The 16,741-nt window shown below is 40.7% G+C and overlaps 2 protein-coding genes across 3 annotated transcripts in view; both read left to right on the top strand.

The window, feature by feature from the left end:
- The window catches only part of itgbl1 (integrin, beta-like 1), a 52,911-nt gene extending 37,313 nt beyond the window's left edge, over positions 1–15,598 (top strand). Inside the window, exons 8-11 of one of the 2 annotated variants that reach the window (XM_061053173.1) lie at positions 1,976–2,092; positions 7,434–7,580; positions 9,023–9,136; positions 14,087–15,598. In XM_061053173.1, coding sequence (XP_060909156.1) covers positions 1,976–2,092; positions 7,434–7,580; positions 9,023–9,136; positions 14,087–14,175 — 467 coding nt within the window. In that variant the 3' untranslated portion in view covers positions 14,176–15,598. Of the gene's footprint in view, positions 1–1,975; positions 2,093–7,410; positions 7,581–9,022; positions 9,137–14,086 lie in introns of those variants that run through there. The other variant, XR_009675535.1, reaches the window with a different exon arrangement.
- asmtl (acetylserotonin O-methyltransferase-like) overlaps positions 1–16,741 on the top strand; it is a 243,536-nt gene that overhangs the window by 54,930 nt on the left and 171,865 nt on the right. The gene's annotated exons all lie outside the window — the stretch shown is intronic.

Genomic DNA, 16,741 nt, shown 5'->3' with positions numbered 1-16,741 from the left:
TCACCTCAGACAGGGTGACCAATTAAACTTCAACACACACCAACACAGATGCACTCACTGGTGTAGACGGCTTGACGACCAGAGCGATAATCGATAAGGCACGGTGTTATGACATCACCAGTTGCTAGGGTAACTGAGTCCCCAGAGCAGATGGTGGTATGCTGTACGTGTAGCAGGAAGAGAGGTTTCTAGAGGGAGAAAGTGTGTGTGTGTGTGTGTGTGTGTGTGTGTGTGTGTGTGTGTGTGTGTGTGTGGCCATAAAACTGACAGTGACGTGACATGAGCAGCACATTAGATGACGCTGTCTTGTAAATTCACATCCGGCACTATTTATTGCTTCTAATTCCACTCAAGAGTCATAAAAAGATGTTTCAGGTGTTATTTAGTGGCATTAAACAAATAAATGTGCCCTACAGGCCTACAAACAGGGGAAGCTCTTAGAGTGAATAATGATTGTGCAAAAAGGAGATACCCAGCTCTATAAAAACTAAAGAGAGAGAGAGAGAGAGAGAGAGAGAGAGAGAGAGAGACGCTCAGTATGCTGCATTTTAACCATCTGTCTTCACTGAGCTGGGAAATTCCCTTTGTGCAATTATTTTTCATGGCGTGCAGCTCACCTGTTTGCAGCCCTTCAGGGTGTGTGCAGTGTCACTGGATAGGAAAGTTTTTAAACAATAACAACAAAGAGCACACAAGGCTAAACCGCATTCAGCGACAACGCCTTCAATTTTGTAGTGTTCATCTTTAGCTCTATTTACAAATATTGACAACGGGATTCCATATGCTACTGTTGTAAAAATGAAGCCAAAATACCCCAGCAACAAACACCGATGTATTGCACTGGTGACATCATCAGAGCTGTCAATCATGGCGTAAACGTGCTCTTTTTTCACACCAAGTAACAAACTGAAACGAGACATCTCAGAAAAATTAACACTTGAACATAAATCAGCGTGATAATAACTATCTCAACAGGAACTCGGTTTAAGAAAAATATTTGTTTTGATAGGATTAGAGTATTATAATTTTGAATTGATGAATTTTTGATGTCCCGTCTGTAAACACTGAGGAGTCAGGGTTTATGACCTACACTGCAGTGAGACAGCAGAGGGATGAAAACTTGTTTTGGCTTCACTTCCAGGGGGCTGTAGTTTCATCCTTTTTTTTTTACACTGCCTGTGGTTAGCTCTTATTTTCTTTCTTTCTTATTTTTGCTTAAAGGCAGGGTTGTTATTTTTCTCCGGATACACTTTTTAAGATTTTGGTTGAAATTGTCTTTAGGTCCTGACAGAAATTAATAATTCATGTGCTCTGATAATGGAACAAAGAAAATCTGTCATCTGTGCAGTTGTATGTGTTATCATAAGAACATTTGATGCAAATAAAGTAGTATGTGAACAAAAATCAGCTTAGAATCAACAATAAAGTGACTCTAAATTGCAATTAAGAAGACATTTCTCCGTCTAATTCACTCAACATGTTTTTTTTGGCCTCAGCTCCGCTTATGATTAACATAACTCTGAGCATCCTGCTGAAATGACCAACGATCAGAGATGCCGCACACCTCCAATGATAGTTCAGAATAGATGATGTTTTTCTAATGAGTTCCACCATTAGCCAGCGTGTTCACTCAGTGAGTTCCCCTGTGGCCTCCTTCACTGGCAGCTCGCTGATTGAAGTGGGAGCGCAACATCTCGAGGTGTGTGTAAGTGTGTTTCCCCCATATGAGTGTTTATTAGAGTGAGTGATTTACATATAAGATTTCCCCCCATGTGGCTGGAGGGAGTGTTGTCAGGCAGACTGAGTCGAGTTTACGTCACATCTATTGTATAGAAATGACTGAATTACTGACTGAATCAAAATGTGAATGGTACCTGACACACTTCAGCAGAGTAATGATTGTTGTACTGAAAAAGCTCTTTAAAACAAGCCACTGCTCACATGGAAAAAAATAAAATAAAATCTGTTTGTGTAGGTCAGTGTCAGTGTGGACAGTGTATCTGCCACCCACCGGGGGACAACCGAGTTCACGGCAAAAACTGTGAGTGTGACGACCGGCAGTGTGAGGACATCAGTGGAGAGGTCTGCGGAGGTGAGAACACACACATGTATGAATATGCACTTGCAGTAACAAACTAACAAGAATTCATGAAAGGTCTGAAAGAAGCAGAGGTACCAAGGTGCATGAAGAGCATGAAGAGTGAAAGGCTAGAAGAGGTCAACATCTGGACTGTTTGCCAATCTGACTGCCACATGCCCAATATGAGTGGCATATGCCGTTCTAGTCCACTCATGTGCCGTGGCATATGCCGCATATGAGTGGCATATGTCGCGGCGCAGATATCTCTCTTTAAAAAAAAAAAAATCCCCAATGGACCTACTGGACTATATTTGCTGAGTTAAATAATTGTCTTCTGATGTTTGAGTTGCAGACAGCAGAAGTCTAATTTTCAAATGAGTACATCTCACAAACGTGCACCTATAAATGAGGACATGTCATTCAGCAGGTTCAAAGTGGCAAGAACAGATAAGAAAGAGTTCCCTGAATACATCTTGGAATTCTTGTTCAACCAAGTCCCATGGAAAATATATATATATGTATATATATATTTTTTTTTTGGAAAATAAATTTGCAAGTTCTGGGTCTGGAATATGAAAATGTTCTTGCTGTAAGCCCAGTGTAATCTACATTTTCCACACTTAAACAAGACTGAGTGTATACATATTTAAAAGGAGAAATGATTGGCAAGAAGCATTTCATTGAGAAACATCAAATAACAGAGGTTGACTAAATGTTACCAGCAATCATTATCAATGCTAAATATTACAATTTTACTGTGTTTTAATTGAACTCAGCTACAGTGACATGTAGTGGTATGCTATGTTCTGCTTGATTGCAACGGCAAAGACTTTTTGAATTTGCTATGGCCCTAATGTCTCCCTGTCCACAGCTGTTTCTAATGAGGATCATGGGTGCCATGGCATCATTAAGTCTAACTGTGGCAGAAAAAGCAGGAATTCATTAATTCAGCAGTCTAGTTGCTGTCATAGCAACCTTTATTCTAATATTCATTTTCTAATTTGAAAAACTGAGATTAGTAAATTAAAAAAAATCAGGATCGAGAAAACGCTCCTGTAACTCCTCCCACTTCACTTCTCCGCTTGAGGACAAAAACTCAACCAGTACTAGCTCCTAATTATTGCACAGGAAACTACACACATTCAGCACAGCATGTGTGCACACATACACTCACCCACTTTGAGATGATGCCAGGAGCTGACGCTGAATCTGGAGATCAATACAGTTTGATCCTATCTGCTCTCTCGCTTTGATATCCACAGGCACAACCCTCTAAAACCCTTCAACTGAATTCGAGAGAAATTGCTCCGAGCCTTTGAAGCTTCTGTTTGAGGTCTTGAGAAGTCCGTGCCCTTAATTGGAGCCATTTAGGCATAAACCGGTGTAATGGATAGATTGCACTGAAAACATTAGAGGCTGAATTGGAATTGATATTTCAGTTTGCAGCTGCAGGAGGATGAGAGATGGAAAATGAGGCGAACATAATTCTCATTGTTAAGGCTATTGTCGCCAAAATAAGGCTCTACATTATTCCACACCTGTTACATTTTTTTTGTTTCAGTATTGCTTATGGCTTCCCCTGTTTATTTTGAGCATTAATGAAAACCAGTACTGACTCTACTGGATGCACATTCAGTTCTTAAATCCACTCCTCTCTTTTATTACATTTGACATGTTGCAAAAGTGATAAAACAACGAAAGCATAGAGTAAACATAACACACATTTCCAAAATATCTCTTAAACTTCATGTAGCCTTCGCCCCTTGGGGTCGATCAAACCAGGAAGTCACTTGTTTTATTTTTTCGTTTCACTCAGAGACACTTTTTGCTGAAACTATTTGTGTTATTTAATAAATTGATGCCATATCTGTCCATTCCTTTGACCCAGCTTATATGCAGGTCATTGTAAGTGCATTCCTTTTGATTATGGCTTCCTAATGTTGTTTTAGGTCCGTCTGTTCCATTTTGCGTCAGTGGTGCATTGCAGCATCTTATAGGGTACATTTCTGCTTTAAAGGGGGATGCAGTATTTATGTGAATGGATTACTGGGGCTCATTGTGTGCTTGGCTGTCCAGAGACAATCCTTCATGAGGGCGTCCAGGGAATCTCTGTCTGTGCACAGACACACACAAACAAACAAACACGCTCACACGCAATTATACAATTAAGTCTGTGTACTCGGAGAGAAACAGTGGTGGTCAAACAGAACTGAGCGATATGGTGATGGGGCTCTTAAACTGCCCCCAATCCAGGGTGTGGTGCTGTTAGCCACCCTGGTTCTCCTGATGGAGAACTGACAAAAAACACAGGATGCATGCATACCATTTGAACCAACAGACAGTCAGTGAGCTCAATCCACACCTGACGTAAATGACTTTACTCAAAAGAAAAGGGGGATAACAGCAAAACATCCACTCTTCACGCTGTAATTAAAGCTCATTTTTCATGCAATGGGAGTGCATTCGGATGATATGGAATTCATGGTAGAGATGCTGATACTTAATATGTTAATTGTGAGTATTGGAATCAGTAGCAGAAATGGTCATACAAGAAAAAACCCAAAGATTTTGGTTCACGTGAAGCTATAATAACTCTTTGATTTGTTTTTTTCTGTCTTTCTATACAAACAGAGGTGCTTTTGCAACTTGTCAATCAAAAGGTATAGCCACACCCCTTATAGTTACCTGACTTTATCTTTTATTTTACTTCAAACTGAACTTCATTCTGTGTTGAAGAAAAATCCTGGTCCAAGATTCACTTTCTCAACGTCTAACCAAGCAGCACTTTCTGGTGTTCAAAAAATGCTGAAGTCAAAAAAAATCAACTGCAGTTCTTTAAGTGTCAACTTGCCAGCCTGAATTGGACACTTGAGGAAGTTGAGGGCTGGCTGCAAAAGCCAAGGAATCTCCACTAGAGCTAATATGAAAATGGCATTTTTTTTTTACAGCAGAAATAAACATGCGTACAGCCTGAAATCCAAAACGCTCGGACAGAAATTGGGAAAGGGGCTTTTGGGTATTCTGCCCCCTCAGCCTGGAAATTGTTGCAGAATGACTTGAAACTCAAGGAGCTGGTGTCCTTAAATGTTTTTTAAATCTAAAATGAAAGACTTAGAAACAGCGTCTAAATGATGTTTTGAGCTTGACTGCTTGAACTACCGAATCCCAGATTTGACATATACAGTAAATAGTTTTAATGTTTGGGAATTGAACTCTGTTTCCCTTTGTGTCTCTGTCTGTAACTTTCTGTTTTTGCTGCTGACCGTATTGACCAGGTCTCCCTTAGAAAAGAAGTTCTTAAACCCAATGGGACAAACCTGGTTGATAATAATAATATCCTTAGCTTCACCTCTTTGCCTGCTCCTGGGATGACTGAAAGTTAGAAAGAGTCAACATTTCAAATATGGCCACCACCATTGTTGGTCTTCATAAAGACTCTCAACCAATGGATGACGCATCTAACATACAATCAGCCCTTACTTTCAACTTATTTATTGCTGCCTTCTGGCTGTTAGAAAGAATTCAGAGTTATGGAACTTCCACTGCTTCACTTTGAAAACAATAAAATAACTTCCACTCTATTCGCAGTCAGTATCTCAGTGAAAAGATGTTAAATGGAAGATGACTAATCAGTTGCTTAAAGCATTTTGTTGTCTTAAAATGCGAATACATAATTATTAAGGTGCTGGACTGGGAGAGGGATATTCTTTTCGTCCATACACGAGGACTTCCTGTTCTACCTGTTCTTCATTATGTTGTCAGCTTCTTTTCAAGTTTTAAAAATATTGCACACATACAATTTATTTTTCTTTAGTCTTGTCCGACATCTGCTTTGTTTTTATTATAGTTGGCACTAAAATCTTGAAAGGGGTTGATCATATTGGAAAAAACATCAAACTTTTTCGTCCATAAAGAAGTAAGAATAATACAGGACGCATAAAAAATAGATTTGATAGAAATATTTGCGGAGCAGCAACAGTATGTGTATAGATGCACGCTTAGATCTTCCCCCTCCCTTAACAGATTTTTTCCTCCCCCTATGACTCACCCTGCTCCACCCTCCCTCTCTCTCTCTCTCTCTCTCTGTGTGGCAGTGAACTCTTCACCTCTCACAGACCTTCTCAGCATACAGTACACATCTTTGCGGGGTTAAATACCAGATTCCCTTCCACTATCCACCCTTCACAGAACCCCTCTGTAAATGCAATAGCACAACGCACGCTCTCTGAAAGACAGGTGCAGGCTAATTGAATGAGGGCGAGGTTGCTGTTCCTCCAAAGCAATTAACCGCTCTCGCAGGCCAAGCTGATTGAGGCAGCCATGCATGGCCCGCCATAGCTGCCACTCCGCTCCAGCCTGAGACAGAAGCTAGCTAACTTTCATTTATAACCTGCCACAGAAACCGAACCACACACACACACATCGTCCTTGATACAGCATCCTCCCACCTATACTTCTAATTGAAAAAAAGTAAAGACGCAAGGTGAGGTGATAGAGATGGAGAGAGCAGAAGGATTAAAGAAGTACGGTAGTAGAAGTAGTGAAGCCAGTGGTCAGAAATCAATCAAACCACTCTTTGACTGAAGGATGGAGCCCTGCATCAAAGAGTCTCCAGTAGCATAGTGTGGACAGAAACACTCATTACCAGCGCTCCACACTGGCGTCTGTTAACATGTGAAGACAAAGGAAACAATCAGCGGTGTAACTGCCTCTACATGATGTGATTTGTATTGAAGTAAGCAACCTGTGAGTAATACACGGGTTCTGTTGGAGATGAAGGACGTCAGTGAAAGAGTGTGTGTGTGTGTGTGTGTGGGTGGGTTTGCTTGTTAAAAACCACAGTGGTGCTGTCTGGTATCCAAGAGCCCCACTTCCTTTTTCCAACAATTAAACGTCTCTGGTTTCTTTCCTGAGTGTTGGTGTGTGTGTGTGTGTGTGTGTGCACGTTTTCCTCTGCTTTTGCTTTATGTTTTTCTTTTTTTTTCCATCCCACTGTGAAGCGCTGCAAATTTATTACGGACGGGACAAGACCAGTGATGACAGTTCCTTTCATGTCCCCGGGGGAAATACAATAAGCCTGCTGTGTCTCTGTCGTCTTCCTGTGGCACTGTCTGCTCGTGCTGCCTATTACTGTCAAGGTTCAATGTCTGCACTGTCAACTTTCTCTGCTTATATTCTTCATTGCTTTCTTTTTCCCTCGTAAGCGGCAATCCTCCTGACTTTCGCTCTGCCTAAGAATGCTTTAATTATTTATTTTCCTCCCCCTTTTTTTTTTTTGCTACTTCTTTTCTCATGGCCGTGCATCATATTCTGTCTCCTTTTAAATAAAGGCCCCTCTGCCCTCCATCGCCAGGTCACGGTTTCTGTTCATGCGGACGCTGCATCTGCCAGGAGGGCTGGTTCGGGAAGCTGTGCCAGTTCCCCAGGTCCTGTGACATGAGCGACGCCCAGAGCAAGGAGCTCTGTGAGACATCTGACGGAGTCGTGTGCAGCGGGAAAGGTGACCAGCTGTCTTTTCTTAATAATGCTGAGTGAAGGTTTATAGAAAGGTCACTTTTGGAAGAGGTGGAATAAGAATTCCAAAACATTCTGTCGTAAGAAATACAAAAGAAGTCCAAAGAAGTCCATCACCGGACTTCATCTCTAGATCATCTTTTGGTAGGTCTCGGTCTCGTCTCAGAATCGAGAGCATTTTTACTCCGGTTTAGTTTACTTGTTAACATCGTCTTTTATCATTTGGGAAAGATTTACTTTTTCTTGTAAGTTTTTATCCAGATTATGATTTATAAACTGCTTTTCAACACACTTTTAGCTGCAAAATATCCATACAGAACAGATAATGAAGTGATCCAATAAAAGATTTGATTACCTCCTGTAGAGCAGAGAAGATTTCGAGATGAACAGATTAGTGGATGGATAAAGAATGAATCCAATCAATCCATCTTCTTGAATATGATAATTTTCCCGCTTCTTTATTTTGTATAAATCTTAATTTAACATTCTTTGATTTAGGACTGACAAAGTCTTAAAGCCTATTGAGGCTCTTTTCTCTCTTTCTCTTTTTCAATTCATTGACAAAACAACAAATCAGTTAATGGACAAAACTAAAAAATATCATTAGTTGCATCCATATTTGGCATCCTGTAACTTGTATTGCATAGGTCTATAATGAGGCTCTCTACATCGTCACCACTGTGGCTGGATGCATCATTAGGTAACGAACGACAATGTAGGGTAGGATTCCCTTATCTTTGGTGTGGCGTTAAATCCACGGGAATGAAGCGACTGAGCGGGTCAGGGCCCCTGCTGAGATGAGCCCGGTGTGAAAATGAAGATGAGCATGTTCATTCTCCACGCTCGGCTTCTCTCAGACACGAGGACAATCTTCATCTCAGCTCCACCCCTCACCTCACCTATCTCACGTCTGGTTCACTTTCTCTCCCGATCCTCAGCATCTCTTATATTGTAACTCGTGGAAGTGGAAGTTGATAGAAATATCATATTGGGGGGTGGGGGGGCAAAAAAAGGGAAGCAGATAGCAGAAGATTTGTTTCCCTCTACCATTCCTTAATACGTTATTATCCTGCTGCTGCCCTTCACAGACACACAGTCAGCGTAAGGGACGAGAGAGAGAGAGAGATCTAAGTGTGGGTGGTTTTGCTTCCTGGTGGAAATAGTATATTAGGAGCTGTTTCCCCCGGGAACATCTCATATCCTCTCTGCCCAACACTATAAATCCTCTGTGTAAAATAAAGAATTTACAGAAAATCATACTTACAGCATTGATCGAAAACACCATAAGCAAGGGGATGGTGTTAGAAGAAAATAGAAATATACACTGTCAAAACGTTACTCAGCTTAGGTGAGGAAAATGAGATGTTAAATAACAGAGGTGTGTTTGTGTGCGTGTGTGTGTGTGTGTGTGTGTGTGTGTGTTTGCAGGATCCTGTCACTGTGGACAATGCATCTGCTCCGCCCAAGAGGGTTGGGTGTCCGGAGAGTTCTGCGAGTGTGACGACCGAGAGTGTGACAAACACGATGGACTCATCTGTACAGGTAGGACACGGACACACACACAACCACAAACTGTCTGAGTTCTGTAAAAAAAAAAAAAAAAAAAAAAAACTATTATGATCCAGCGACTGTAATAAAATGGCCAGCCCTCATGTTATAATAACATTTAAAAATACACTGGAACACATGGGTTAACATTTTGAAATTATGGAGATCAGATGTTCAGGGACCAAAACCACATAGGTAGAAAAAAAAGGTTCTTCAAGGAAACTTTAAGAAATGGAAGTGTTGTCCAGTTACATATTTGACAAAGCCTGTCTCCTCCAGGCTGACAGGTTGACTTAAAAATATTATATTGGCACTAATGGAATGCCTCTTGTCCAATCAAATGACTTGGTCAGAACTAACGGCTGTACATTAAATGATAACTGCCTGGTAGATTTGCTCGTTTTATCTGAATATAGATACATCTCAATCACTATTTTCAAGTAAAATATACTGGCATTAGTCATTGGTGTTTTTTTCTGACTTTGTTTTTGACAAACTACAGACACACTCAGGTGTTAGACATGTTGACAAACAGACTCGAGACTGTGACAGAGTGATAAGACGTTTCACAACCTGACTAAAAAAATGAGTATTCTAGTATTTGGAGACGTTTCAATTCAGCTCCAGGACTCGGTTTTGGTTACGCTGAACTGAGTGAACCCGTGAAGACCGAAGCGTTCCTCACAGATATTTGTATCTGTAGATTTTGTACCCATCCCGCTGATGTGAACAGCTTTGGTTATGAGTCAGAGAACAGAGAAAAAAAGACAGACAGAGACAGACACACACACACACAGACACACACACTTTTCTCACTATAGCAGCTTATCCACAGGAGCCGTCTTCTCCACACTGATAATGGAAATCTCAGTACATGTTTATAATTATTTTTGCCCTGGGGCATGTCAAAATCTGGACAGCTGTTCAAAAGTGGTTCTCATCATGACTCCATGACTCCAAATGTCAGCCTTAATGTCATGTAATGAGCTTCAGTGGCTCCAGATGCAGAAAAATGCAGCTTTAAAAAGGGTGTGTGTGGTGGTGTGTGTGGTGGTGGAAGTGGGGTCATATTCCATATAACCATAAAAGAAACTGGAGGGTATATATCTTAAAATAACCATACTTAAAATGTGCAGATGTTGTATTTTTAAAGGGACTTCTGGGTGGTATTATGGCAATGTCTGCTTCATATTCCACATTACCATATAACAAACTGGAGGGTGGTTATTATCTTAAAATAACCATACATATCAGAATAATTAAAATGTAATGATGTTGTTTATCTAAAGGGACTTCTGGAATATAAAAGCAGCCATGTTGTCAGTGCCTTTGAATGCCAATGGATTCCTCTGTATCTGGAGATTTCATGGAGCCCTCAAATATGTAGATGCTCTTTGCACATACACCTGATGTGGAAAAATTCAGCACATTAGGGATGCTTGCTGGTTAATTTCATGCTCTCTCAATGAGACGCTAAGATTTCAGCAACCACTTCAGTAAAAATGGTTTGCATTACAGGCAAAGGTGTAAAGAGTGAAATTACCACGTTTGTCACCATGCAAAACACTGAATCGTGTTTGTCTGAGGCATTTAATGTATCACTCTCTTGAAGGTTAAATGAGAAATAACTTTGAATTGTATGCTCCCCAGTCTCTTGTTCGGTATGATTTTAAAATGTGGCCACATGTTTTAACTTTACAGGGGAGTTACAACCAATAAGGGCAAGGAAACATGTGATACAACTACAGGAATGGTAGCTAGCTCCATCTTCCTGTTTAAAAACATGTAGTATATTTTTACATCTCTTACACCATTTGTATCTATTGTGAACGACCATCGATTCCATTAATACCAATTGCAGATTCAGAACTTTCTACATCAGTGGAATGAATCACATGTTTCGGTTTGGACCACAGACTAGGATGCCTCCTGGACACCTCCCCTTTTGGAGGTTTGCCAGGAACGTCCTACTGGGAGGAAACCCAAGGCTAGACCCTGAGCCTGCTGGAGATATTAAATATTCCATCTGGCCTGGGACACATTGTCCCCCAGGAGGAGCTGGGAAACCTTGCTGGAGGGAGGGACGTCTGGGTCAACTTGTTAAGCCTGTTACCACTGCAAATCGACCCTTAATAAAGGGGAGAAAAAGAATGGATGGATGGATGGATGGGTGTTTTAAAAAATGACACAACAGTTCTTAACCCTGTTTGATATTAAACCCAAAATCTAATCAAAGGATAAGCACTCAGTGAAGAAAACCCCTCATCCCAATTATGCCCCTATCCCCTCCTGATAAGTTACATGTGATTCCCCTTAGTATTAGTCATTTGAGTGTTTATTGCATGGCCTTGTGGAACAGTCTTTACATTTCACTGCACAGCTGTATGAGCATGTGACAAATAAAAATCTTGAATCTTGAATTTTGAATCTTGAATCTTAGTTGACCCCGCAGCCTCAACTGTATTGCCTCCATCAACAGACCCAGGCTCTGTTTATGTGAGCTAGCCAGGAAGTGACATTACTGATACTACCTACCCTTCCACATGGCTGTTATCAGGCCCACCCTAACCCAAGTTTGAAGTCCGATGGGCACCAAGAGCCAGGACATCAACGGGGTTGTCAAATGGGAACCTCCCTTCACTGTTGTTTTGTCAACTTAGTTCCACAACACCTCGGAAAGGTTGGACAGTGAGCGCCAGCTTCCCAAAGCCAACCCCCTCCATGCTAGCTCTCACCACCCGACAGAAAGAGTCTTTGGAGGGATGTTAGAAGGAGGACAGAGATCATATTGGATAGAAAGTTTTAATCAGGTTATAATGTTGGCGATTGATGATTAGTTAAACATTAGTTTTACGAGTTACCAAAACACCAATCTTGGAGCCCATTGGCTATTGTCTAATTGACATCATTAAACCTTCTTGGGGCTATCAGTGAAGCATGCCGTTAGTGATTGGGGACTCTCAGCCAGGACTTCCTTATCTGTCCGACTAGCAACTTGAAAAGCGAGATAAGGGTTGCAGTTGATAAACCACATCTAAGAGGGTATTTATAAGCTGCATTTGTTTGCAGATATCTATTTTCAGACGTTAATTAGGGTGTAATTGTTGTAAGATGACCACTGATGGGCTGTTGGATTGCGTTACAGCAGATTGTGTTCTGTCCCTTTTGCTAAAAAAAAAATGCAGCATGAATGTTGCTGTGGATATCTGAATGTTGGTACACTTTAAGGTGAAGCATTTGTTATTTTTGTTGTACAGTTGTATAATGACGATGAAGGCTTTCTATTTTATTCCATCCCAATGGTCTGTTCTCCTGCATACAGCCAATGCCAACAGAAACTTTGGTGGAAGTACTTCAACAACAAAAAGCTATTTGTCAAATACATGAAGTACAGGAAAGGGTGCAATATTTTCATCTTTAGATAAAGTGGAAAAATAACTATAAAGGAACATATAAGTTAAATACTCAACTAAAGGACAGAGTCGTGATAATTGTACTTGAGTACAGTACTTGAGAGTGTGTGTTTATATTCTAAACCTCAGCTTACATTTCATTAAATTGAATGTTAATCCACAAGTAAAAAAAATAGTCCCCTACAAATGCTCTCTTTACTCCCTGTAGTGAAGAGCAGGAGGAAACCTGGAGAGTTGTGAGTGACAGACTGAGGCATTGTTGGTTTAGGTCTTTTGGGGGGATTTATTGTCAATAAGAAGAATAAAGTGAAAGGCCGGCTTTATCCTTTAATCAGAGGAAGGTCTGTGTAGTCTGAAAGCTGGATTCAGCAGATCAACAAACAGATCAACCATTTCTATGAGCAGCTCCAGTCCTTTTTAAAAAACATCCTTTCTTTCCTAACTCACTTTTATTGCTCCTCTCTCACATAACCAACAATCTTCTGCTTTTTTTCATTCGACTTTTGTAGTTTTATCTTAAACACTGCGCACTTCCCGTCCTTTTCACCAACACATTCGCAGTTGAACATGTCTTTTTTAGCTGTGTGACTGGAGGCCAGCGGGAGGAGGAGTCCTCACCTCTGCATCCTCATGTCTGACAGCTCGGGGAGCTCGGGGAGAGCTTGAGGCTACCGGATTATAACACAGAATAGGACACTTACACACTCGTGGTTTTTCTTTATACCTAAACCAGGTTGTTTGTACGTGCATCCTGAAAGAGCCAACAAGGTTTTTTAAAGTGGCGCTCTCCACCTTGAACTCCTACCCAGGACTTCTGACACCAATATTTTTCCTTGAAATAATCAAGGGCTGATGTAAGCTTTTTTTCTGGAAAGGTCAGTCGAACTTTCATTCATCAAAACCACAGTCTAAAGTTATTGAGTGGCAGCAGAGTCTGCAAGACAAATTGATTATTTGTCAAGTGTGGCTCAGAAAGGAACTCAGCTGACAGGAGCTTGAATTTCCCATAATTCCAAGAACTCATTTTATTTTTGTACTGTAGAATACCACATGTAGCTGACCAGTGTTTTGTGATCACTGATATTTTTTGGGGGATTGATATGATTCAGTAAAGATAGACGGTTAACTTTAGTATAATATAATGATTTTACTTGTATGTGCCGTTTTAGGAAATGCATCTTCAGTGCTGGGGAAGTTTAGAAAAAAGGAAAGAAATGTGATGAGATGAATTTAGAAAAACTATCATATAACACTAGTCTGAATTAAAGGATTATTGAGATTTATAAAATAGAAAGTCTTTTCTCTCTTAATTGCAAACATGGTATCTCCTGTGCTGTGCTGGCAGAGGGAGTGGAAAACCAGAGACTGTCATAAGAAGTGCAGCCCCGCAGCCTCAACAATCACCCAACCCTCCGCCCAGCAGCGAGCTGCACCCAGGGAACCAGGGTGTGAAAAGAGGAACCTTGTTAAAGGTCAGGCATGATGGCACAGCTTTTAATTCACAGCTTTTCTTCTCACATCTTCCTCGCAGGGAACGGGCTGTGCAACTGTGGCAGCTGTGAGTGCTGGGACGGCTGGACAGGGAACGCCTGCGAGATCTGGGTGGGAGCAGAGTACTGACGAGAAGAGGACACTTGAGTTTAGAGACAAGAGGACTGGGCTGCCCGGAGCGACCAGAGGACAGTCGGATGGTCACCACCAGACCGGTTGTAAACCAAGTTAGGAAGAAGACTAAACGGAGAGGAAAATTCTGCATATGATAAACAGCATTCATTCTTTTATTGTACTGGTTACAAGTTTTCCTTTTAAAACTGTAAAACTGGGCGTTGTAGGTATAAAAGAAACAAAAATATTACCATGTTCACAAACAGTGTTATGTTTAATTGTTATATAATGTAGAAAAGCTTTGAAGATGAATTCACATAAAATGATGCAAGTACAAATGCAAATGATGGAAAGAAGAATAAATATTAAAGTTGTCTTTAGAATATGAGGCATACTTGTTGACTGTACATTAGAAGTGGACGTAGCCGCTTGGTTCAAAAGCAAAGCCAGTACTGAAGTGCCGACAGCTGCATTCTGTTTGATGGCCTGTAGGGGGCAACTCCAATAATCGCAAAAATAAGTCAAATTGTATGAAGAATTGAAAAATTGACCTGACTTCCAGGTTGATTCATTAGCTCTGTAAGCATTTCCTTAAGATGTGTATGACATCAAATGTTAGTTTAAAGTCTAGTTCAACATGGTGCTGGTTTTGTTTAATATGGTCACATTTAGAGTAAAGTTGTCAATAAAGCAGGGGATGGTTTTGGGCGGGGACACTTGGGATTGACAAGTCCCTTCCACAGTCAACAAGGTTAGAGTGAAATAAGGTGTATCCATCCTCCCATCCAATATGGTCATTTTAAAAAAACTTGGCAAAGGCCAAACTGTCAACTTAAAGGGATATTACGCCGTTCCAATATTTCAGACATACATGTAAAAATGTTGGATATTAATACAAGAATGTCCGAGTAATCCCTCAGTCTTCAGAGCTCAGTGTGCAGGTTGCTCTAAACTTCAGATTTGAGACAATTTTTTTAAACCATGGAGATTTTGTGACATCGCAGCGTCACATAACTCCTTATATGGTCATGTACCCGAGGTACGGGGGAACAACGACACGCCCCAGGGTTTTTGGAGAACAAAGTGAGCTTGAAGTAAGCGGGGCCCTAAAGAGACAGTACCTGAAATTGGCCATCTAAGCAAGATTAGAAAGATTAGGAAGTTTTTTTGGGGGGGGTTGTATATCATGCAAAGCTACTACAGAGGTTTTACAATTTGAAAGTATAAAATTTGCCTTCATTTAAAACAGGACAACAAGGCGGCTATGTCTGCTTCTTTTTTACAGTCTGAAGAGATGCTGCAGGGGTTAATGTAGGTTTGTTTTTTAATGCTGGTTGTTCAAAACCTGTAAAGAAAGTTCACACACGAGGTGGAGACAGAGGTTACTGTTTGAGGTTTTTATTTCTTTTTTTAATAATAAAACATTAAATGTGCCGCATGACACAACATTTTGCATGGAAAACAATGCGAAGACCTTAATCATACATGGTTACAAATTTGTTATAACATGACATAACTCCAATGGGCATACTTGCAATGGTATATATATATTTCCTTTTGAAAATAAATAATAAGTGCCTATTCTTCTCCAACGGGGGGGAAATCAAACCCAACAATTTACCATGATAACTCACGCGGTACTGAAGCTACAGTCCAAGACAGACAAATCTCACTCAAACTCATACTAGTGACAAGGTTCAATTTCTAGGTGGAGGAAACAAAGAGAGGGCATACATAGTTCAGTTGTGGCATGCTGGACGTCCATGTCATTTCAAAAAGGTGGCGTCAGGGGAAGAGAGCTGCATTGACACAAGAGCTCAGTCACCACTTGAAAAGAGGACCAATAAGAAGTCACAAAGAAAATTTAATGTAAATTCTACTTTGGCCTTTTTCATGCTTAAACTAGCCAACCCCCCCCCCCCCCTCTGTTTACTTTGTCCCATCCGAAATGAAAGGTGCAATAATATACTGCACACTATATTGCATTAAGTATGTGACTGACATTACAGTACAGTACACCCTTTATATAAATAGTTTAATCAACATGTTGTATATGTGTTATACAACAAACACAAACTGTATAGTGTAGACAAACTCGTTGCATATATGTATGTAAAATTAGCGGTACATACCAACAGTTCTTGATAGACATACCCTACTACATGCAGTTCATCGATGCCATCCTCTCCCCATGCAACAGATGGGACAGTGTACAAAATAAGACGTAGAAAACAGAAGCGACAGAAAGGAACTGGAGTGTGCGAGAATATTCTGAAGAGAGGGACAGAAAAACGTGATCAAGATCAGTCGGTGACATCACACACGGTCGAAAAAAGAAAGACACGGAAAGAAAGGAAGAAAGGAAGAAGAAATAAAAACAGATGTACATTTACACACCAGGTCACTTACAAAAATAAAGTCAGCCTTGTGGGCTGGAGTAGCAGCCAGCCCAGCATGTAGAGTTTGTAAAGAGTGGAGGGTGATTGGCTGTAATGAGGGCAGACCATCCGCCCAGAGTACAGTGGTTTTTAAGTGCGCCATTTATGTCACCGCACTAACAGCTTTGTACAGACAGGTATTG

Source organism: Labrus mixtus, chromosome 13 (assembly GCF_963584025.1).
Source record: "Labrus mixtus chromosome 13, fLabMix1.1, whole genome shotgun sequence".
Lineage (NCBI taxonomy): Eukaryota > Metazoa > Chordata > Actinopteri > Labriformes > Labridae > Labrus > Labrus mixtus.
The sequence above is the reverse complement of the archived record's forward strand: the minus strand, read 5'-3'. Positions and strand labels throughout refer to the sequence as shown.